Source organism: Myodes glareolus, chromosome 19 (assembly GCF_982192425.1).
Source record: "Myodes glareolus chromosome 19, mMyoGla1.1, whole genome shotgun sequence".
NCBI lineage: Eukaryota > Metazoa > Chordata > Mammalia > Rodentia > Cricetidae > Myodes > Myodes glareolus.
The window spans coordinates 29151226-29176173 of record NC_142044.1 but is presented as its reverse complement, the minus strand read 5'-3'; the positions used below and the strand labels follow the sequence as shown (position 1 = coordinate 29176173).

Below are 24948 nucleotides of genomic sequence, written 5' to 3'. Positions count from 1 at the left end.
AGTTAAAAGACTAAAAAACAATACAGAACAAGCAACAACTACAACAACAACAACATAAAAGAGATAAAGTGTAAGTTAAAACATTGGATTTAAAAACAAAATACGTCGCATTCTTAGATGAGTTTTTACCTTATTCCTGCCAACTGATACTTTTAAAAAAATTAGAACTTTTGTCAGTTCTTTCATTAAGAACATTTTATTCACGTGGCAGTAAAATTCCCTGGTCATGTAAAAATAAGTGTGAAAGTATCGACTGCTAAAAACAACAGAAAGCAGCCACAGTCGGCCCACATTCTGTCATACTGCAATGCCTATGCTGACTTTCATGCTGATATCTGACAGCAAAACATGAGATATGAACTTCTAAAACTTGGTATTATAGCAAGCCACTCTAACGAGTAAAGTCACTAGTTCTATGGATAACATGCCTGTCCCCAAGAAACTGTTTAATTTCCATGTATTTGGGAAAGGGGAATGATCATTGAAATTGTAATCTTCAGTTTTCTAGAATATAAAAGATCATTGCTTGGGAATCAAATAATTCTGTTCTCACTAAAATAAAAGTTACTCAGACTCTGGTGGGGAAAATTATATATTTGATATTAAATATGACATCACTAAATGTTCTAAGATGGCATGCTAAGAATCTGACATAAAAGGGCCTGTGTCAAGTGTCCCATTCATTCAACTTTCATTTTCTACTCTTGAATTTCTTCACTACAAATGTGTGCAAGTGGAACTTTCATTTGAAAAAGAACTCCATGACTGGAAAGTATTCCTAAGCTTATCATAAAAGGTGTTGCCAGGAAAGTAATTAGAGCCATTACTTGTAAATAAACAATTTTATTGTTCATCTTCACATATGTGAGAGACATCACTACAGCATCCATTACTCTTCAGTTACAAAGTTATAAAACAAGATTTTAAAACTTAAATTAATAACTTGGTAAGGTGCTTAACTTCTAAACAAGGACAAATTAACATATTTAAACCTTACTGAATTATTATGCATCAAATGCAAATTTTATCCAAAAGTAAATATAACATGACATTTCCCTAGTACAATTAAGTAATCTATAACTAATAATCTGAAAATGGGGTTCAAGACCACAGTTTGAATCTATAACTCCATTAGCACAGCAAATTGTGGCTGTAGGCATGTTATCAACCTGTCATAACTGGCAATGTAACTTCTTAGACAACAGAAGTTAGCAACAATCAAAACTCATTTAGGTCTCTTGCTGATACCAACTGAGATAGTTAAGAGTTTTATAACTCGGCTTTTTAGCTTAGAAGCAAGGCTAACATATAGCATAAAAATGAAGAGTTTGGTTACAAAACATTTCACATTGAAATCAACCTGAATAACAAAATAAAAGAGGGAACAGCATGATGTTCCTTAAACTCTAGAACAGTTTACAAAGGTTCCATTAATGATTATTGGTCTCTGTTACAAAACTGCTAAGGACTTTGAAAAGTCTTGAATGATGTAAGTACTAATAGCCGAGTCACTCTAATTTCCTTTTAAAACTGATTTTCTGAACTGGTTACTGACCTCTAAACTAACTTCCACATATATTAATTTTCACAATCACCATTTACCTCAAAGATTATTTGTAATGAAAGATTGACATTGTAATGAATTTTCCAGAAATATTTTATTACCCAAGTCCCTGATATGTTGCATTCTGAGTATAACGTAACAGTTGTAGTAGTACAAAATATTGTTATATCTGGGACCTTGAATATAGTCATACACAGTAAAAGTTATTTAAAATTTGGTTGGCATACTGACAATAACGGCAAAGACTTAACCGTTTGATGCTGATAGAAAACCAGAAAGTATGAGTCATTGACATATTGATCAATTTAAAAGACCACTGATTTAATACAACATTAATGGAGGCACCAAAACAATGTACTGCTTTCAAATCAGGCCTGAATAAACACTGAAAAACTCAATACAATATCAATTAAATTTGGGCTCTTCTTTAAACACATATAGAGAACAAAAGATACTCATTTTAAAGTTTTCTTTACTAGGCTACTAATAAAGAAAATTAAGATAATACAAAAAGGGTATATTGAAACTACATTAAGGCTCAGATTTTAAAACAGAACCAAAGAAATCCAGTTATGGCTATTACTGTATCCGTACAGTGCCTAAGCAGGTAAGCCCTTAGAGGATGGAAAACATGCACAGCTCATTATGTACAGTATTGTGGGAACTCAAAGGTAGACACGGCCAATTCTAGCAACCGTAGCCTTCAGTTTTAAATTTCTCTATTAGGTGGTTTAAGACAGACCCTTAAACGATTTTTAAATTCTCTTTTATTGTAGTTATTAAAATATACATCCTAGCAAAAAATTTATGGCTCATTGATCAATTCATAAAACACAGTCTAACAACACCAACTGTTACAATATAAAAGAAACTTCTTATAAAAGAAGTTTAATTAGATGTCAAAAAACCCTGTTTAAACTCACAAATAAAAAGTATTTGTGTAAGGGTCTTTTTGAAAGCTAAAGGTGTCCAGCTGGAAGATCATACCCTGGGACGCCTGTCTCCAAGCCTTCTAATTTTGGAGACAATGGCTTTAATATCAGGCTATGGAAAACATAAGCTAATGAAGTCCATAGTTTATCTGCATACTCGGGAGAAGGCAGAGATAAAAATATATCATCAATGAGTCAGTGCTCTATTCCCATATCTGATCAGAGGGACAACTGCAATCACGTGGGTACTACAGCTCCGTGACCACTCCAGTGGGACGTGAAACAATCAAATGCTACCATTTCATACCTGCTCCAGGACTGGAGCTGTTGCAGTGCAGTCTTCTTTTTTTTCAGCACCATCTACCCCAACAGCTTTGGATGCCAACAAACCTTGAGAAGAATTGTAGAGAAATGGCTTGTTAGAAAGAAAAAATAGTAATTTCTGCATAATAAACTTCTAAAATGATAGCAGATGAAATTTCCCATATATAGAAAATATTTAAATGCTATCTTTTAAAAAATGCAAACACCCTTAACAAGAGACTAAGTCAATATTGAGAGTTGTTCACATACTTGGATAGTATTTTTCTAAATATTATTTTTGAGATCATTAAATATACACACTTACTTTGGGAAAAAGTTTCCGGCTTCAAAGTCCAGATAAAGATGGTTTATTTTGCTAATACTCATAAAACAGAGTAGAATATCATTCTGTCATCTTACTAATTTTAAAAAAGTATTACTAAATTTTAATTCCAACCTAAATTCTTTAACCTAAACTTTGTATGTTTGTATCAGTGCTCATTTATGTCGTATTTTTCCTACAAAAGTTTCAAGACCATTTCATGGACCCATTTCATATGAAAGGAAAGAGTGTGCGGGTCATTTGAACACCTGGCCTGACAACTTCATTCTATAAATGGTGACAAAATGAAAAGTTCTATCACTAACACCTAATTTTAGAAGACAGAATTCTTGATTTATAATATAGCTTTTTTCAAAAAACATCAAAATTCTGCTGCCTTCATTAATAAAGGCATTTAGTTGAATATAATTCTTTGCTCATTCATTCAGTACTTTCTGTGAGACCAGGTTTATTAGGACTTTAAAATGACAAATATTCGGTTTTATGGATGCTTTGTTTAGAAGAGGAAACATATAACAAGTGGTACCAATAGTAAACATGATATAGCAATTTTTATCAGCTTTATTACTGAAACTGTTAACATTACTTCACAGAAGAGAAAAGGTTTCTTGAAACACTACAGGATAGAGAGCTACTAACAAGGCAACATGGCCTGACTTTCTCAAGTAACTATTCCACAGGTATTAAGTGACCTAGGTGGAAACACACATATTCACATGGCTTCCCTAAAGCAGTAAGAGAGATAAATATTATATGAGGCAGAAGGCACCCTGGCTTTACTAGAAAACTGAATACCTACAGCTGAGTATGAAATGGAGGCTCAGTAGAAATCAATGATTTTGATACATCAGTGACTGGTACTCTACCTATTTTGAAACAACAGTCCATATAGTTTCTCCCTTTCCCACATAACATTGTTAGATTTAAATGAGAAATAAAGGGATATAAACTATTTTATAAAGTTTTTAATCCACAAATTCAATCTTAATCACACTGTAAACATTTTATATGAACACAAAGGTATAGTTTAGATTATTTCTTTAACACTTAAAACAACAGTCACTGTTCTTTTTTCTTTTCCAGTTAACATTCTTGAGAACAAATGAGCTACTGAAGTTTTTATTAAATGATACAGAATCAAGGTCTTTTTATGTTTGGAAATAAGCAGAAGTTCTATTTTTTTAAAGCTATTCAAACATGACAAATATTTGTCATTCAATATATGAATTATACTTATTCTACTTCATTTCATAGAAGTGATAGAATGGTTTTTTATATTCATCAGGAGATAAGATGAATTATAAGCTCAAATTTCAAAATATGGTACAAGTTGTAAAAGAAACAAATCAATCCATCCATAACCCATTACAATAGTATAGACCATACTGATTAAAAAGCTATTTCCATATAGTTGTCAGGAAGAAAAAGGACAGTCTTTTCATGTGGGCATAGATAATAATGAGACACAACAAACTACTTAAAATTAGATTTAAAATACACTGCTATCTAGAGAATTCAAAAGCTCCAAATATAAGCAATAAGACTTTGTATTCTGGACATCCCTATTTAAAATGAAATACTAAGCATAAACAAAAGGGGACAAATGACAAAATAGACACTTAAAGAGGAGAATCTACTTCTTCCTGAAGAGAAAGTCCAAAACCAGTTACCTTTCCCTGTCAATTCTAAATCTGAAGTAAATGAGAATTTGAATGCAACACACATAACAGACACAAATGAAATTAATTTTAATTATTGCAAATACTTATTATTAATACATTACAAATATGTATTTGTAATATCTTAGAGAATGCATGATACAGAATCAAGATATTAAACAGTAGGTAGAAGTAAAATATCAAATCATCACGAATCCTACCAGCAAACAAATTCACTTCATAATAATCTACTTTACTAAGAAGCAGGAGACCAGAGCTTCCTGAAACACAAAAGGGGAGTACTCAAAATACTGGTGAACTTTATGTGTCACTAGTAAATTTAATCTCGGGATTTTTTCAAATATTTCAAAAATCCCTGACATTGCACAAGCATTTCTTACTTCCACCAATGCTACAATGATTAGAGTATACTAAGTACTACAAACTATTCTTTATTATTTTAATCAGTGCTATTATTTTACAATTGCTATTTTGAAATCTACTAAAACTCAATTTGCTTGCAACTTGTTTCTAAAGTTATGAATTCTGGCTTTCAGTGTAAAACTATCTACCTCAAATGAATATATATATATATATATATATATATATATATATATATATATATATACCATATGATAGAACTGTCAATAAGGTACATCACATATTCAAAGGCAATAACCAAGGGGAATACACACATATACAGAATCCAACTACAACTTTATTTCTTCCTAGCTGCACTTTGCAAACCTCATCACTTTAACATTCTCTATACAACAATCAGATTACAATCACCATAGGATTAATAGGAAGGGAAGGAAAGCAAAACAGTGAATCATTACACAGTTAAACGTATCCAGTTGCTGGTTCACTAATCTTCAGCTAGATTTTAAAAAGTAGAGTGGAATGAGAAGAGAGTAAATGAGAACAAACTGCCATGATTCTTGCCCATTTCTCTTGTAAAGGAAAGACACACATAGAACGTGGTAAGTTTAAATTACAGCAAAATTTCAATATGAATCTGCTATTTTACACTAGTTCTCATTTCTTTTCATGGATCACAAATAAAATATCTTGTACATAAGCAAATCTAGAGTTAGCCAACTGAAGACAATCTTAACATCTAATTTTTTTTTGCATGGCATATTTGTGACATGAAATCAAAATTAGAAGCAGAGAAGCTAACTGTGATACATTTAAATCTTCTGAGTTAATAATGGGAAAAAACCATAAAGGCTTCACATGGGTAAGACCTTATGTGTTATTCTTGTTGCTAAACATCACATTTAAAATTGCTATGGAAAACTGAAGAAAAAGTCCTTCACAGAAGGCCTGAGGTGTTACTAAGCAACCAGGATGACAATATGAGGCACAAGGTAAAAGGTTCTTTTATCCTTACTACTGTCTCCCCAAGGCCATGCATCACTATGGACTTAGTTGACCTGTTTTTTAGTTTGGTTATTTCTTTAGAAGATGAGCTTGCCCCTCCCAATAAAGCATTTAGAAACAGGCATATGTCAAAGAATATTGGCTGAAACTAAAAACAGGTGATATGGCTGAAGAAGGAAAACCCATGATGCTGGGAAGCTGGCAATTAGTTGTATCCTGTCAGTGGCATTTCCGTCTTCCTTGGTCTTGAATCCTCAAAGTGTAGTTTCAATCTTTATCACAGGAGAGAGAAGCAGCTTTCCACTCTGCCCTGCAAGTAGCACTGAGTTCTGTATTTTAAGCCACAACCAAAGTCTCAAGTTGACAGCAAAAGAATCAATTTAGAGAAGATTCAGGCTTTCTCCAAGGCTAACAATTTCTAAAGAAAAAGGGTTCATTGGATGAAGTAATACTAAGATATTTCCTGTACTAAGGGCAAAAACAATCCATATCAGAGAAATCCATGAAAGTACTATAAACAAATGGAATGAGCCTGATCCCCACAGTGCTGAAAGAATCAAAATCCTCAATGGGCCCTGTCATAGAGCAGCTCACAAAAGCCCTCTGCTCCAGGCATCTGTCAGTAGGCCTTCTCTTCTGAAAACAGACACAACCACACTTAATATTTATTTGTGGCCCTAACAAAGGAGCTAATCTTCTTCAAAGTACTTAAATAAATGCCAAAAAAGGTTTATTCATTTTTATTAAACCAAAGGCCCTTGAAAATATTTTGTTCTTAAAAATCAGATGTATGGGGAGAGACTTGGTCCTGCCTCATTTTGATATGACAAGCTTAATTAACTCCCCATGGGAGGCCTTACCCTATCAGAGGAGTGATGGGGGCTGGGGAAGGAGGTGATGTGAAGCAGAAGGAGGGGAGGGAGGGGGAACTATGGTTTGTATGTAAAATAAATAAAAATTTAAAATAAGAAGACAAAAAATCAATGTCTGAACAATTAAAATATTTAAGCTTCCCTCTAAATGATGAATTATAATCATGTTTCATTTAAACACTAGAAACCAATTAGGCTGACAGCCTAGAATATTTCAATTCCCTCTTCTGTCAGCAGTAGCCTGGCTAGGATTGTATGTATTTTCATTATCCCTACACTATATGCTACCTTACAAGAAGGTACTCTAGAGACAAACCTCAAGAAAAAAGCAGGGAGTAACAAATGAGTAAGGAACTTAATTTACTCAGATATCCAAATCTTTATAATAAATGGTTCCATTCTTAAGCCTTGTCATCTATAAGACTGTTTATATGTAAAAATATTTAAAACCAGAGAAATGAAGTCACCACAAGTTGATAAAAGCAGATAACGCATTCTGACAGAAACTATTCCTACCTATGGAAGAGATTTCAAGACTACAGACTCTTATAACATGGGAACTGATGGATCCTCACAACATCCCTGTGAGGTAGGTAAGAAATTCATGGTATTTTCAGCTTGTAACAGACAAAGCTGACAGTGTTGAGAGATGCTTACTTTGAAGAACCAGAAAGTAATCAACTCATTACACTGAGTCAAGAGATCCATTTTCCTTTATTAAAAAGAAACTACTCTAACATGAATCCCTTAGCCTCCCCCACTGCCAAAAGAATCATTGTAGTTTACCAGTAATCTTGTTAAGTCGTGCTCTCTTTGCCTGAAATGAGTTTCCTTGATTATTTTTCCTCTTGTTTGTTAATGTGCTCTCTGGCTGTGGAAAGACGATCTTTGGAACGCTGTCTATGTGAAGTCCTACTTTTAACAGAACACATATATGAGAATTTGTCTGGAATCCAAAATTAAAACATACAATTAATAGATAACAAATTAGTAAAAGTTCTTTGCACATTATTTTTTAAAATATAATGCTTGATTATGACTGGAAGAAATAAAAATCCCTCTGGATTGATACAACAAAAATAAAAGTCCCCTAAGAAGTTATTCTTGAAGGAAAGCTTGAAGAGAATATTTTCTTCTACACAGCACATTGAAACAGCACAATCCCTTAAACACTTAAACCAAAACTTTCAAGTAAAAACCTATTAACAAATATCAAATTATTTATACTCAAGAATATTGAAAGCATCTAATGCCAGTATTTGACAGTATCCTCATAGTTATGTGAGAGATAATAAAGCTAGTCACCTAGTTAAACTAGGAACAAATAATTTAATTCTAACTTCAAAATTATAGGTAATCAAGGGATTTGGGCTTATTGCTACCTCAGTTTACCTGTGTCACAAGAAAGGATAATAAGAATGTATTTTGTACCAAACGGTTCACTAGATGTGGGTAGCTCCTCCTTCTTCTCAGTCTCTACTGTGGATCTGCAAGTTGGAGCTTCTGCCTTCCTTGAAGGCACTGTAAGCCACTTTCCCCCGTCTCTCTCTTTCTCTTTATTGCTGTTAGCACTGGTCCGAGGCTTAGTCACTGTCTTATTTTTTGCTGCAGCTGCAGCAGCTGCTTTGACTAAAGCAATCCAGTCCTCCAAAGGAAAACATAAAATATGAAGTATTAAAAATCCAAGTTTAAGTTCACTAATAAATAAAACTATGTATTACATCTTGACAGTTACACATACACACATGTAAAAATTAGGCTAACTACATTTATGTGGCGGATTATCAGTATGATTGAGCTTTTAGTTTAATAAATTAATGGTTGACTAAGCTGAAAATCTATCTATAAGATGAAAAAATATTCAACAGAGTATAGTTCTTGGATATGATTTTATATAATTAAATAAAAAATTTATAAAGCCTATAGAAAATATGGAATGCTATATGACATGTTATTTCAGAATTAAAAGTGACATTACTTTCTTTCCCATAATACAATGGATAAGAAGAGAATTATATTAAACTCTTATAAGTACTAAGAGAAATATATTACTACTGTTCCTTTTTAAGAAGCACATACCATTCAATTCACAGTTAATTTCTTAGAAATAAAACTACGATTTTACTTTTTAAACATTTAAACTTTAGGATCAGTTTATCATATCTTCATAATACTGGTAAAGAAAATTTGTTAGTTGCTAAATTGGTTTTTAAATTTATTTACTCTGTGTCTGTCAGGATGATGGACACACATGCATTGGCGTGCATATGGTAAAAATTTGTGAAAGTTCTACCATGTGAGTTGTTGGGTTCAAACTCAGCTCAAACTCAGTCATCAGACTAGGCAGCAAATGCCTTTACTTGCTGAGCCATCTCCCTTGCTTAACTGAATCTTAATGTTTCATTTTTAACTCAAAATTCTTTGTTGTGAAATTATAACACGGTGGTTATACTATACATAGTATAAATGGTACTATATTGAATTTTAGTAGGAAAATTTTTTAAATAAAGATTTGTGATGTCTCTACAGAGTTAATCTTCTACTCATGTCCCTAAAGCACTGTCTAAATGGGCAGTAATGTACGTACAACATGATTAATTCCTATTATAAGCAACTGAAATAATTTTAAGACAAAAATGAATTGAATTAGTGGATTTTATGAATGAACATAAGCAAATAAAATGATCATTAGAAAATTTAAACAAAAAATAAAGGTACTAACTAGTTGCCCTTGAAAATACACGGTGATAAAGAAGCCATCGTGAACAAACAACAAATGCATCCTCAGCGATCCCTCCCCTCCATCAATGAAATGATCTGCAAATATCATGTGATTTACCTAATAAGGTGTTTTGTTTTGTTTTAACTCATTTTCTATTGAATGGTCCACAAGACAAGCCAGGAATTAGTATAATACTAAAACACAATAGCTAATAAAATAGAAGGGTTTAGACAAGGAATTTATAAGACAATAAAATCAACCATAAGACAGTGTGACAGAGAAGGAACAGGCAAGGAAGATCAAAAGTTAAAGGTTATCCTCAGCTATATGGGAAATTCAAGGACGGCCCAGACTACATGAGACCATCTTTAAAATATATATTATATATATATATATATATATATATATATATATATATATATATATATATATATATATATATATAAAAGAAAAGATAATGTGACAGAACACAGAGAAATGAGACAACAGAAGAGAGTATTCTGACTGAAAAGAAAAACTAATGGGAGACTTCAGGGCTAAGGGCATAAGAGATGGTCTCTAAATACAAAAAGAATTGGTTGGAAAAGGGATAGCTAAAAAGGGAAACCAAGTCTTCCAAACAAGATTTAAGACACTAAACAAAGGCAAGGAAGCCAGTGTGGGATGGGTATGTATGCGGAAGGACTTAGGCGAAGAGAAAGTAGCTGGGGACTACTATAGCTAAAGGTTGAGCTTTGAGGCGCACAATAAAACGTGCAGTGAGTAAGTCCAACAACAATAGGAATCCAGGAGTGGCCAACACAGACGAAGGAGGAGTAAGCATAACCACACCAGCAGCTGCATGAAGAGTTTACAAACTTATTGAAAGAAGAAAATGTGACTTTAGGTTCTACACTACAGTTGTTTTGTTGTTGTTGGTAGTGTTGATGTTGTTGTTTGTTTGTTGTTTATTTGGTTCTTTTGCAGCTGTCAGAGAAATGTCAGAGAAGGTTAGGGTCATTTCCAACTCGAGTTATTTTCTATTTTTTTAAAAAAGACAGCAGAAGAATCATTGTGGCTTTCAAATTTTAAAAACTTTAAAATGCTTTTTTAATATTTTAAAATATTTTTAATCCTAAATTCTGCAGTCACAGCAAAAATTACAGCCATGCCATTAAATACCTCCAGTGTACCTCCTTTGAACTTTTACATAAGACAACCTCACTCTCAAAAACAACTGATGAATCAGAATCAATGACATACTTGAAACGCTCTGTAGCTGGTACAATAGAGGAGTGCATTAACAATGAATGCAGTTTTGAAATCAGAAGGTTTGAGTTAGGAGTCACTCTGCAAGTAATGGGAGAATGAAACCCTAAATTCTGACATTTTCATTGTAAGGTTAAAAACATCAACCACGTATATACGAAAAAATCTGTTGCAAGTGATTTAAAATCCATTTATAAGACAATCTTCCGTGCATTTCAATGCACACTTTACATGAGCACACTTGCAGAAAGAATGAAGGAGATGTGAAACTGTTGTTATAGACTTTAAATTTAAAATAAATGCCTTAGTATCTTGACCTGCAGTTACTGCTGCTATGTTTGATAATGGTGAAACAAGAAGGAGAATAGCCAAGTAGTAACATAGGGTTACACACGAGCGTAAGAACTGATCTCTATCATGGTAAATGTCCTGGGAATCTTAGTTTGAACAGTCAATATATCTACCACTCTACATTGCCCAGTGGAGAACAATGTCTCAAACATAGCACAAAAAGGCATACAGCTTACACTTCAACAAAAGCATTTCTAAAGTTCTCTGAAGGGTCAAGTTAAATACAATCAACCAACTGTTCCAAAGTTAAGAACAATACTAGCAATAGGACTTTTATTTAAGCTTAAGAAAATGATTCTAGAAGTTCATATATAAAATTTCTATTAAGCCTTATCTTACATAATTCCTAAAGAGGGTTTAAGGGAGAAGTTTTTATTATATGTTTATTCTTTGCTAAGTTAGTAAAAGATTCTTCACTTTATATATTCATAAAAAAGGTTCTCAAAGGAAAAAAAAAAGGAAAAAAAAGGTTCTCAAAGTAAATCTTAGCCTTGGCTAATTATCCTATTGTATCATATTTCCTAGGTGAGGTAAACATCTAGCTTGGGAGAAACTCACAATATAACTTATAAAATATTTAGTTAATACTTTTAATCTGCATATAACTAAGAATTATAAGGGAATATTAAAAATTAAAAAAAGGAAATATGCTGCCAATCAAGTACACTTTAAGTAGTTTTGTATTTTGGCACTGACCTTAATGTTAATGTATGCCATGGTGTGACTAAATATTTCCCTATATGACATTGAATAAGTCTAACATCTATAGTCTGTAATTCAACCACAAACCAAATTGTCTCAATGCTCCTCTTTGAAAGTTTCAAGGCAAAATAAGAGGGTCATCTCATGACATCTGAATAACTACAGAATCACAGTATTAAAGTAAAAGAAGAAATTGATTAAAGTTATATGACAAACTATGCTCCCAATATTTTAATTAGTCTTTCTATTTCCATAACCAAAAATGACACCACTGGATGTTACAGCTATTTTATAAATACAAATGCACAGGAGGACACAAAGTGATTCACTGGTTGAAAGCACTTTCACTTTAATTGTGTTTACATATATATCTCTAATCATTTCAGAAACAATCACACTTTCTAGAATACCCAAAAATAATTATTCTAAATGTGGAATTAGATATTTGCAGACCATAAAATGCTCATGCCTAACTGAAACTAACCAGGCAATTGTTAACACACCTCAGGATAACATTTTTGCTACATGGTATGGAACAAAGAGGGAACATATTTTCACATTAGACATTTTCATAGATTACTTTCAAGTTCTTAAATTAATTGTAGGTCCAGGTGCTGAAAATCCCAAATAACAGCAGAACATGAAAGAAAACAGTTTTTGTTTCTAATGGCACCTTTCTCTCCAATGACAGAGGAAGCACATTCAGTAAATGGAACATGGCTTTTAGCTCCATCCCAGATTCTCCTTCAAATGTTCACCATTCATTCCTGCTTTGAGCAGTAGCAAAGCATAGAATGCACAGCTTCCAATAGGTTACTTAGAGAGCCCTACCTGAAACAGCCTACAGAGTGTCAGGTAAGCGCCTTTTAAGGAAGGTGAATAACTATGATTTGTAGAAGGAAAGAAGATAAGAAACTCAAGTAAAATTTCATATTAAAAATTATCTCTCTAAATAATACTCTATACTAAATAAAACAAAACAAAATTTAAAAGCAAAAAGGCACTTACCTCACTTCCCATAGACTGGTTACACGATCCAGCTGGGTCGATAGGACAACACCAGCTTAGTGGATGCTGGGATTTCACCTGGAACAGAAACTAGTGACCTATAACTTTAGCAGGTCTAAAGCCAAAGAAGCAAAAATCAATTGTATAATTTATTTTACAGTCTAAGCTTCTCTTTCTTGCTGCTATTTGGGGCTCTCAGCACATAAGCCTACAATTAGTTCATTCAATAATATACATTTGTATGTTGATCAAACACCATTCAGGAAGACATCCCTTAAGTAGCCAGGAATACTGAACACTCTTACCTGCCCCTTAGCATCCTCAGGCATGGCTTTAATGTGCATTCTTTTTAAACAACGGATTACTCCATCATAAAACTGAACAGTGAATGTTCCTGAAATAGGAGCAGTCAGAATAATTAGAAAGTGTCATGCAACATTAAGGTAACATTTGAAATCTAACAGTGATATGATGTAAAAAAATGCTTTGTGGTTGCACTAACACAAGCATCGTCTCCTGTAAGTATTCCATTGAGCTACAAAATATATTTTCTCTCTCCATCTTTAAACAATTATCAACTAGCATTTCCCTTAAAATATGCACAAATTGCTGGATGGTGGTGGCACATGCCTTTAATGCCAACGCTCAGCAGGTAGAAGCAGGGGATTTCTGTGAGTTCTGGCCTGGTCCACAGAGTGAGTTCCAGGATAGGATCCAAAACTACACAGAAGAACCCTGTCTCAAAAAAAAAAAGAAAAGAAAAGAAAAGAAAAGAAAAGAAAAGAAAAGAAAAGAAAAGAAAAGAAAAGCAGCACAAATTAAGTCCTAATAACTTAGCTGCATGTAACTTTGATCTTTACTGAAGAACTTTAAAATTTATTTTGAAAAGACATAAATATCCTTAGACTATCTCATAAAAATAAAACCACTATTTACAAGAACAATATCTCTACATGAATGATCATTGGCTCTCTTCAAAAGTTACTTTTAAAGTAGGTAACAGAGGAAAAGATCTGATATATGATGAAGATAATTTTCTCAGGGAGATTTACAATAGTGTTAAAGTGGCAAAAAAGAATACCCTCACATGTGACGTTTAAGCTAGAAAATAATTTAGAAAGCATCAAGATGGAAGTTATTAGCAGATCATCATGACCAATGTGAGAAGCTGAGGACAGCAACTGTGTGATACTCATCTCAGCAGCAATATAGTCATTTCTACCATGCTGTGCAGCCAGCTGTGCAGCCAGCTGTGCCTTTGTCTTCCTGCATCTATCTGCTTGTAGGTCTTGAAGTAATTCACTTTCTGTGGCAGATCTCATGCCAGCAAATCAATATAAAACAGGGTTATTAGAAAAAGTAGTGTTAGATTTTACACTTAACAGAAAAATGGACCAGCACGTTAAGTAGATAACTGGCCTTTACAAAAGAAGTACAAATAAGAAATGTGCTCATGATTATCCACAGGTATGAAGTTAACTCCAGAGCTAATGGCACATATATAAAAAAATCTTTCTTTTCTTTTTTTGTAATCTGAAAAAAATCACAATTTGATTTCAAATTTTTATATAATTAATGTAATTCTACAAATAATGACCAAGTTCTAAACCTAAGGTAGAACTTAAAGAACTAATGATAAAGTGAGCAGTAGGGATGTAAAGACAATGGCAAAATTTTAAGAATGTCAAACTGTATACATACCTTGCACTATCATTATTCCTGCAACAGTTTCTTCAATTCCTTCCTCCATAAGGTACTCTTGGGTAGCCCATGTTGTTTGTATAGCTATTGGTGTGCCTACTACTCCAGCCCTTGTTCATACTATTTCCTCCATTTGGATGCCACCCTGTATCTCTTACTGCACTTAACGCTAACCACTTTTCAATGACCAACCTTAAGCAGAAAACATCTCTGACTACTCTAGCCCACATTTCTTACCCTCTTTCTCAACCTTTTTCAGTCTTTGAAAATGTTATATATGGACACATGTATCTTAATCACATCCATTCCCCAACTACTTTCTCCATCAAACTCCACCCTCATAACTCATACCTTACTTCCAAGTTCATGGTCTCTTTTTTATAAAATAACCCATTGAATCTAATTACTGTGGCTCATGTGAATATATACAGGTTGCTGGGGGAGAAAGTAATAAATGGTCTTAGCCTACATGCAACAATACTAACCCACTGGACAAGATGTGCTCATTAGTGTAGTAGTGACAATATACACCAGGGTGGGTAGATTCTACAGGTTCAGGACTGATACTGTAAACGCACTCAAGACTGACGCCTAGGAAAGTCATAGGCTCAAGGGGGAATACTCTGACGTTATTTTGCTAAAAGGTCATGATTTTAAACTAACTTCTATATATTTATGTTTATAATTATAGATTTATAGTGCTATCTCTTCACTTGTGTAAGCTTTATCACAAATATCTAAGTGTCCACATTAGCTAGCTTCCTTTCACTTTTACAGTGAACTGTAGGTTCCCCCACTCCTATTTTTCTTTGGAAGAAAGAGGCAAGCTCATCCACTATGTAAGGCACATAGAAATCAAAATTAATACTTCTAATGGAGAGTTAAAAAATAACTATGAATATTCAGAGAAGAATTCACCGAACTACTACAGAAATGGCAGTACCAGTAGCATCACATTTCTATTAATGTCAACTTAATTTTCTGTTTTAAAACCTGTGGATGAATAGAATAGGATAAACAATAACAGCGATTTGTTTGAGTATGTTGTGTATGTACACAATTGCCCAAACACATGGTTACGAATTATGGCAAGTCCTAAAGTGCTCCATATTCAACAAGTTGATCGAAGTGACAGAGCATTAAGTGCTTTTACATTGTCTGGTTTGTGGAGGATCTTAAGAAAACAGATTTCTTAGTTCTTCTTGTCAACACTGCTACTGACCACCTACTCTGTTAGGCTCTGCACTGGACGCTGAAGAGTGCACAGGTACAAGACTTAAAACAATACACTATGGAACACAGCTCCACAGAAGAGTGAGCACCCAAAGGAAAGGGGGAAACAATCTGCATACTCAGTGACAGAGCTATCTCCCACCTCTTCCTGCACTAGGTAACCACCAGAAATGAAACCAGTCTCAACTGCAGCTCCAAATCATTGCAACAATAAATGGGACTAAGATCTTTGTAAAATGATACCATGATTATGAGTTGGACTACTGTGATTTATTTTTTCATACAAAATTCATTGACACCCTTTTAAATGTTTGCTGTTTCTATTTTACCTTCTATTTCTTTCAAGCTCATTTTAGTTTTACTCCAAAGTTTAAATTTACTCCCTTTCTTTTGTCACTTTCAAATAAAATTTACATCTTTTAGCAAGGTTCTGAAGTCCCTCACATATTGCTATTTGCCTCTGTCTAAACATTTCCTCACTCTTCCACCCCAAATAGAATAAACAGCTCTTCTTTAGCTAGTTTATGTGTCTTTCACAACTTAAGGAAGTATGCCCTGGGTAGAACAAGTGCCCCTGCAAAGAAGCTATCACTCAGGGTGCAGTGTTTGTTTCCTTGGAAAAACAGTAAGTAGTCTAGTTCATTATCTGTCTGAAAGATTTCTCAGGCTTTTGGGAAATCTCACTAACACAATCATTTTTTTCTTTTGATTTATACTGTGAAGTCATGAGTCATGCGATATATAACAATGGCCCCATAAAGAACACTAGCACGGAACTCACACAGGAAAACATGAAACAAAAAGAAGGTTCTATACAACAATTATATACCTTAACTGAAATTTAAAATAAAGGAAATTTTCCTACTGTTATTTAAGCCTTAGGTCATGTCAAATGCATACCTTCTTTGTTAACTGCTTCAATCTTGGCAGGGTAATAGCGGCAGTCTGTCCAACGAGCCAGAACTTCTTCTCCAGCTTTAAAATCCTAGTCAAACAACTTATAAGATCAATTTCATGCAAGATACCCACTTAATTAACAAAAACAGGATGCTAAATTTGACATGATTCTTTTAAAATGTCATTATATATCTAGAAAAGCTTTAAATGGGAAAGCCTTTCTACTTACAAAGAATTCTTCCTCATCTTTTAGCCCTTCTTTTCTTAGCGCAGGCCTTTCAAGGGGTCGCAACCTGTTGCTGTCCCAGTAAATCCACTCATCATAACGATGACTCCAGCGCTCAAAATGGACTAACATCTTCCCTTCTTCATAATCAATTTTTTCAATTCGTGATGGATACCTCAAAAAATAAAAAAGCTTCATATCAAGAGTAATTCTTATATTGTCAAGTATTAAACAGAAATATTTTAATGGGTACAACTTACCATTAAAATTATGAGAAAAAACAGTCAGTATACTCCTAAACTACTAAACCCACAAACTATGCATCGTTGTCATTTTTAAATGATGATCTCAAAAGCTGGCAAAATAAACCCTCAGACACACTCCAAATGCAAAACATAAAGTGCTGTACTGTTTAAATGTTAATGTTTTAACATTTGTCAAGTAATAAACACATCCCTACTTTTTTGACTTAATAATCCCAGTTATGAATATATATATATATGCAATGTATAATTTACAATAAAAAAATAGAAACTTGGTAAAAATATGGTTGGAAGAGCTGAAGACATTCCAGTTACACAAACAATGACATATCAAACAGTATAATATCAATCTTCAAATGTCATTTTTTGTAACATACATAGTAAAAAATTAAATGAAGATTGTGTTTAGAATTACATATGTATATTACGTTTAGAAAATATTTCAATATGTACATTTGTTTCCTTTTGTGTGTATGTTCCTTTGTGTGAGTGCATGCCAGTGTGAATTCATTAATGTGGAGGCCAGAAGACAATCTCAGCTATCACTCTCCACATGTCATCCACTTTGTTTTTCTCATCTGAAACTTGCCAGATAAGGTAAGCTAGCTGGACAGTCAGTCCTGGGCATCTGCCTATATCTGCCTCTCCAGAGCTGAGATTAGAGTATACAATATCAGTTCCAGTTTTTTGTTGAGTAGGTTTTAGGAGCAGACTTCATAATTTCAACTGAGCTACCTCCCCAGACAATACATATCCTTCCATTTGATGTCAGCACGCATTTTATTTCTCTATATTCTATTATAAGCATAGATTCCAGGAAGGAAAAATCTAAGACTGTAAATTTAAAAATATTTGATTGTTTTTCTTCACAGGTAGATTATTCTATGATTAATTTCAAAGTAAAAAAAATAATTCACTTTAATTTTGTATAAGGAAAACTGCATTATTCCTAACATACTACATTAAAATGTCCACTCAGTTGTTTAAAATGAATAACATTAGAACTCAACTGCCATACATGAAAGATGATTAGGGTGTAATTTGTCTCATATTTTTCTATTTTAAAAATAGAAAAGCTTTCTAAGCATAAAGCCATTTGTAACTTTGAGGTTACCTCCTATTTTATAGGTCAGTCATGTTGTTTAGTCATTTACACATCTAAATATGCTGAATTTTCCTAACACGATTTCTTAGTTTTGTAGCATGACACTGAGCTGTTGTAGTTCCTCACACACCATTCTCCCTCACCTTCCATTCATACTTCCCAATTCTATGCTTCCTGCATACTCTAACCTGACTTTCCTGTCCTTTTTATTCTCATTGTTAAGGACTTGTTCAACATGCGAAGCTCACATCTGACTGCCTGGACTCCTTTCTGTTGTCTTTACAGAACTCCATTTGTTAAAAGCTCCTCTAGATAGGCTCCAAAACTATGGGCTGGAGAGTGTTTCTACTGCCAGAGGCATTTATATGTGTCTCAAGCTTCCAATGTCAAATACGTCGGGGAAATACTGGATCAAAACGTTATGTTAATTGAAGAATTATGGTTGCTATCAGGAAATGGAGATAAAACACCTGATTTTACTAAACAGGAAATATGTTTTTTTCTCAAAATATTTATCAAGTCTACAAACAATGCATAGCTAAGGATCAATCATGACACTAGAATATGCTCTATCCTATCAGCTCTGGATGTAATTAAGCCTTGCTCCTTTCCCATAGTCCCCAGCATCTGGCACAGCCATAACACACAAAAGGTACTGGAGCAGTTTTCATCAGGAATATGAAGCGGTGTGAAAGGCAGACAGTCTTCATATTTCCTAACAATTATGAGGACTGTTGGCTGACTCTAACCTTAACTCTTAGTCTTCAGGGAGAAGTGGGTAAGGAAACATTTTGTTACAGAAAAATATCAAGCCCAGCAAACCTAGATTAGCTTTTGGGTAGACATGACTATACAGCCACCTAAAATCAAAACTACAGAGTTCATCATTTGTAGTGCTACCCTTGATTTTTTTTGTTGCTCTAATTTTTAAAATATAAAAGTATTATAGCATACAGGAAAACTCTCAACAAGGATGTCCTATTCAACATTACTAGCAACTGAAGCACTATAAAGAGATCTTTCTGTTAATTGCAAAAACTGGTAAATCTTTCTCAAAGCATAGGGGCTTTTAATTTCACTGATCTCATCACTCAAATTTTATGTAAAATCCAAGGGCTTTGCTCTCTAGGTTCCTTCAAATTCTTAATGTATGGAACTCTATATATTTAAAACATTCTTCAAAGTGAGAAGAGTCCACAGTAACAGAGTCAAATATATCTCTACTTCATTACATGATTTAATTCAGTAAAAACATCAGAATCTGAATGAATTTAAATAATGCAAATCTAGATTGTTATTTTTAAGCAACTTATGGTTTTCCAAAAATATTTTAAATTCTGTTGGCTGAAAGGCTGCCTAAAGCAACAGCCTGAACAAATTACATCTTGGGGAACCTCTTCAGGGTAAGTTACAGCATGACAGAGTCTCTATATAAATGCCTAGAGGATGATATGCATACTTATACTGCTGCCAAGAATTAAAAAAATGCAAATGCACAGGATTATAATCTATTTTATTTTTCACATGTTTTACTAGTCAAAGGTAAAAGGTGTCAGAAATATTATCAAAAAAATCCACCATATCTAATAAGTCAAAGGTAGTAATGGATGTTTAGTTTAGTAACAAAGGGCTTGCCTACAAGAACAAGGCCTGAGGTTTGGTTCATGGGCACTATGAAAAGGTGTGGGGGGAATGAAAGGAAGAAAGGAAGGAAGGAAGGAAGGAGGAAGGAGAGAGGGAGGGAGAGAGGGAAGGGAGGGGAAGGCACTGTTGGTAGATTACTAAATTCTATTAGCATTTCATCAGTGAGCTCAGTCTGGAGAGGTGGATGAGAAATGAAGCCCTGTATATCGTCTTTGCATACAGAAAGTTGGTTCTTTATATATGCTGTATCTTGGTTTCTTTCCATGCTATAGATATCATAATCTACTTTAACAGATGAGGACTAAAAAATATACACGGTACAGTTTTCAGAGCAGAGGCTGATAAAAAGCCTCTGCACCATGTCAGTAGAAGTGGGGTAAAGTCTATATATGAGTGGTTAAAACATACAGAAAAACTTCTAACTGAATAGACAACCTTATTTCATATGCTTAACAATGAGGACAATGGAAACTTCACTGAAGGTTCTTAAGAAACACTGTCCATATTGAACTTGGTGGGACGTTTGAAGAATTAAGACTCTGAGTACAAATGCAATGTATACACAGTGTATATTTAACTAAATGTTCATTATTAAAAAATATTATGACTCTGAGTGAAACTACAGCATATGAGGTCATAGAGGAAAACAAAGAGTATCATTTGTCCTCAAGGACTTCACCTTCAGAGATTTAAGGGCACCTGAAGGCAACAGTAGTATTCCATTTGGCTAGACTATATGATAGACAGTCCAGGAGATAAATGAGAATAGGAGAGCATTAAACTGGACTTGTTAACCTGTTTCAAACTTAAAGCGTTTTGAAATAGCAAGCTCATGAAATGATTCTTTGTTCTAAGGAGTAGAGGGCTTCTCTTTAATTTGGCCTTTGGTTATACCTTAGGAAAGAAAAAAGCATGCTAAGATCTTTGCAACACAAGTACAATGCACATTCCAACATGGCATTTCACATATCGTTCTAGACAGTAAAATAGTTCCTCTCTTCCAGCAGATGGCCCATACTAATAGTATATGTTTTGATACACACAGTGAAAAAGTTTGTTGAGCATATTTATTCACAAATGCCTCTCTATCTTAAAGCGTGTATTATTTTCACATGCAAGTTAGGCTTTACTATAATTGACTGAATTGAACATAAGATTTTTCTTCCTGAATTTGGAAGATGTGGTGTTAATGTTTTTGTTTTTGACACTTTTAAAGGCTGAATCACAGAAAGCTGTTACAGTAAAGAATAGTGATTAGGCTTAGTCCCAGACATTTATGAATGATTCAGGAAAATATTTAAGTGGGAGATAAAGATTTCAGAATCCATAGTGTCAAGTAAGATGCCACAATGACTAGAGACAAAAGTGAAGAGGGAATCTCCATAGATTACCCCATCTCAAAGATTTAATAGAAAGAGATGAAGAGAATGTCACCTCACCAAAAGGATGACTCCTTGATGCCAAAATCCTATAGAATGTTCTCTGCCCCTTTTTCTACTACTGCTGAAAAATAACAAAGCTTTCACCATTTACTTTCCCTGCAAATAGCCTACCTCAAAAGGCAGATGATGTCAGTACACCAGAGTCTGGTCTGGCAGGATTTACTGCACTGTTCTGGGTTAACTTGGCTTTTCTAAGTCCTACATCCTGGAAGCTGAGAGACAGAATATATTTGACTTGAAAATATTTTTTGCTAATTTAATTGGCCTTTAGGTTTGGTATTTGAGCCTTTCCAGGTCTATGTCTTCTAACAGCCAAGTTTAACCACAGCCCTGGCTATAAACACAGAAATACTATTGGCAAAAATAAAAACTATTTTTACCATCTCAGAACTCTTGAGATTTCACTGCCTTGCCCAAATACTGTAATTTCAGCACTGTAACTGATGTTTCCAACTTGAATAAAGATTTGTTTATTTAGAACAGTAACTGATGCATCTAACTTGTATAAGACTGTTCAGAGAGTAACAGGACCTATTGATTGTAGACTAAATCCTTACTCAGTAAGAAACATACATTGGCTAAAGCCATAGGACAAAGAAGTTAGCTGCACTTGAACAGTTTCATTTCCCAACTGCATCGACTCCCAAGTGCTGGGAAAACACAAGGAAAACACAAGCAGTCCAAGAAAGGAGCCACCACTGCTAGTGAATACCAACCCTGGCTCACACTGCTCATTTTTGTCTTATATTTGCTATATGAATATATATTTGCTATGTGTGTGTACACACAAATTTACAGACACACATATGCTATATAAACACATATAAATATACATATATGTGCAAAATATACTTGTTATATATGTACATGTGTGTGATTATATTTGCTCACTTTATAATTGTCTTAAGTTATCCCCTAAGAGACTGGACAATTTCTTTGTTGCCAAATGCAGTGTAGATGTAGATGACTTTTCTTCAGACAAGTACTCCTAAACTGAATTAAGATTTTTAAAGGGGAGGGGGCAGAAAAAGAAAAAAAAAAAACTAAAGGAATGCCCAGAACAAATATCTTCTAGAAAGCAAGGCAATCTACTACCCTCAGTTCTTTATCTATTATCTTTAGAGAGCAGAGGCATGAGACAGCAGGCATGTATAACACTAGAAATAGCAATGTTAGATGATAATCTGATGGATTAATTTTAAGATTTTTAGAGAAGCAGTAAAATAAGCATTATCTATATTTAAGGAATTCATTCTGATTTGTCATATAGCTTGCTACATCTTGATATATGTTTATACTGATAGTCAACTGTAGGAAAGAGACTTTTGAATCTTCTGCACACAAACCAAAGGGCAGAGTTGACAACTATTTTTAGGTTACAACTCAGCAAATATATCCAGAACAAGCTTCCAAACTTTTTGAATAAATATCAAGCAAACAAAATGGCAAAGATACTTTTAAGAAATACGCCAATAAGTTTTCAAGTTTTGTTTTTTTAAGCAATAGTTATTTGTTTATGTCAATAAAAAATTGTAATCTTGTAATTGAGGAATTAACAGTTCTTTGTTCATTTCAGAAAAGGAAAATCAAAACCATGGCAGTATGAGTAATGACATAGTATAACATTCACATAAAACATGCACAAAGATTAATATAAAGAGAATATTAGGAAATCTTGACAAAATTAGCTAAGTTTTAAATGATAGTAATAAAGAAACTTGAAATAAGAGTTAAGAATAATCTAATGTTAGGACACTCAGGTAGGTAAGTACTGACAATATAGAAGTTATGTAGATAAAAAATTTCATTTATATCATGTAACTACTAAAAGCATATAAAACCTACTAGGATAGCCGAAACAGAGGTAAGGGCTGCCTTACGTATGACTATTAGGTTGAATGGTTACTTGCCAAATAAAAATTAAGATAAATACAATATTCTTGTAACCTAATAACTGTTTTGTTTTGTTAGCTTCCTGGAAGCACTTTAAGTTTATATTATGCGTTGTAATTTTCAAAATTCCTTCACCTATTCACTGCTACTACACTAAGGATACAACAATATCACTGTTAGTATGTTTAATGTTACTGCTGTCCCACATGCATGCTAGTTTTTCACATTTTAACACAATAATGTAAACAGAAATCATAATTTAAACTTGGTATTATAAAAAGAAATAAAAATATGAAATAGTTTAGATTCTCAAGAACAATGATATAATAGATGTAGTTTGGTTGTGGGACAGAAGACTAGGGAGAAACCTGGTGCTAGGGAAACTCCCAGGAATCCACAAGAATGACTCCAGCAAAGAAAGATGCCCTAGCAATAAGTGAAGAAGGTGCCTGAATTGGCCATCTACTATAATCAGATTGATGGCTACCTTGTCAAGAGAGAGCCTTCATTCAGTAACTGATGGAAACAGATGCAGATGGAAGCCAAGCATTGGGCCAAGCTCTGGGAGTCCTCCTGAAGAAAGGGAGGGACTGTACAAGTGGGAGTGGGGGGATATCAATGTCATGACAGAGGAACCCAAACAGACAGCTAATCTAAGCTTATGGGAGCACATGGACCCTGGACCAACAGTTAGGGAGACTGCATGGTACCATCCTAGGCCCTCTGAATGTGTAAGATAGTTGTGTAGCGTGGTCTCTTTGTAAGGCTCCTGGCAGTGAGATGAGGACCTGTCCCTGACACTTAGCTGGCTTCTGGGAACCCGTTCCCCATGCTGGATTACCCTGCCTAGCCTTTATGCATGGGGAAGAACTCATTCTACCTCAACTTGATGTGCCATGCTATGTTTAAGTCCATGGGACACCTTCCCTTTCTGAAAGGAGACAGGGGAGGATGAGGAGGGAAATAGAAACAGTGTATGTGTTGGGGAGGGGGACAGAAGGAAAAGAGGGAGGAGAAACTGTGGTTGGAATGTGAAATAAAGGGAAAAACTGTTAATTAAGGAAGAGTAAAAAAAAAATCCTAACATTGAATTCAAAAAGTTCTTATCAGTGATTTTTTTTTCACATTTTTGCAAACACTCCTGTGACACTTGTCAGCAGAAACTCTTTCTTCAATCTGCTTCTTAGTTTTGTACCCATTACATTCTCACACTATAAACATTAGATTACTAAGGACTCCCACCTTTACTAAAGCATGCTCTTCCTTTCCCTGGTATTGGATTCAAAGTTCACGTACTTTGAACAATTTGTCTGAATTTCTAGGACCAGACATTTAAAAATTGTGTCAGCAAAATTCAGAGTTCTAGATTGCAACTGTCTAATTCTCTTTAATATTTAGCATTCAGAATATTTCCAAAAGTAGGGTTTGTTTATTCCCCGACTGAGAGTTCTACAG

At 34.1% G+C, this 24948-nt stretch overlaps 1 protein-coding gene across 9 annotated transcripts in view; it reads right to left on the bottom strand.

Annotated features, from left to right (window-relative positions):
* The window catches only part of Phf20l1 (PHD finger protein 20 like 1), a 68866-nt gene that overhangs the window by 34494 nt on the left and 9424 nt on the right, over positions 1–24948 (bottom strand). For 3 of the 9 annotated variants that reach the window (XM_085678910.2, XM_085678911.2, XM_085678915.2), the window contains exons 3-9: positions 17150–17321; positions 16924–17008; positions 13395–13483; positions 13090–13179; positions 8490–8703; positions 7845–7973; positions 2804–2886 (exon numbers count right to left, since the gene is read on the bottom strand). In XM_085678910.2, the coding sequence (XP_085535036.1) occupies positions 2804–2886; positions 7845–7973; positions 8490–8703; positions 13090–13179; positions 13395–13483; positions 16924–17008; positions 17150–17321 (862 nt within the window). Of the gene's footprint in view, positions 1–827; positions 2887–7844; positions 7974–8489; positions 8704–13089; positions 13180–13394; positions 13484–16923; positions 17009–17149; positions 17322–24948 lie in introns of those variants that run through there. The other 6 variants (XM_085678912.2, XM_085678913.2, XM_085678914.2 and 3 more) reach the window with 6 other exon arrangements.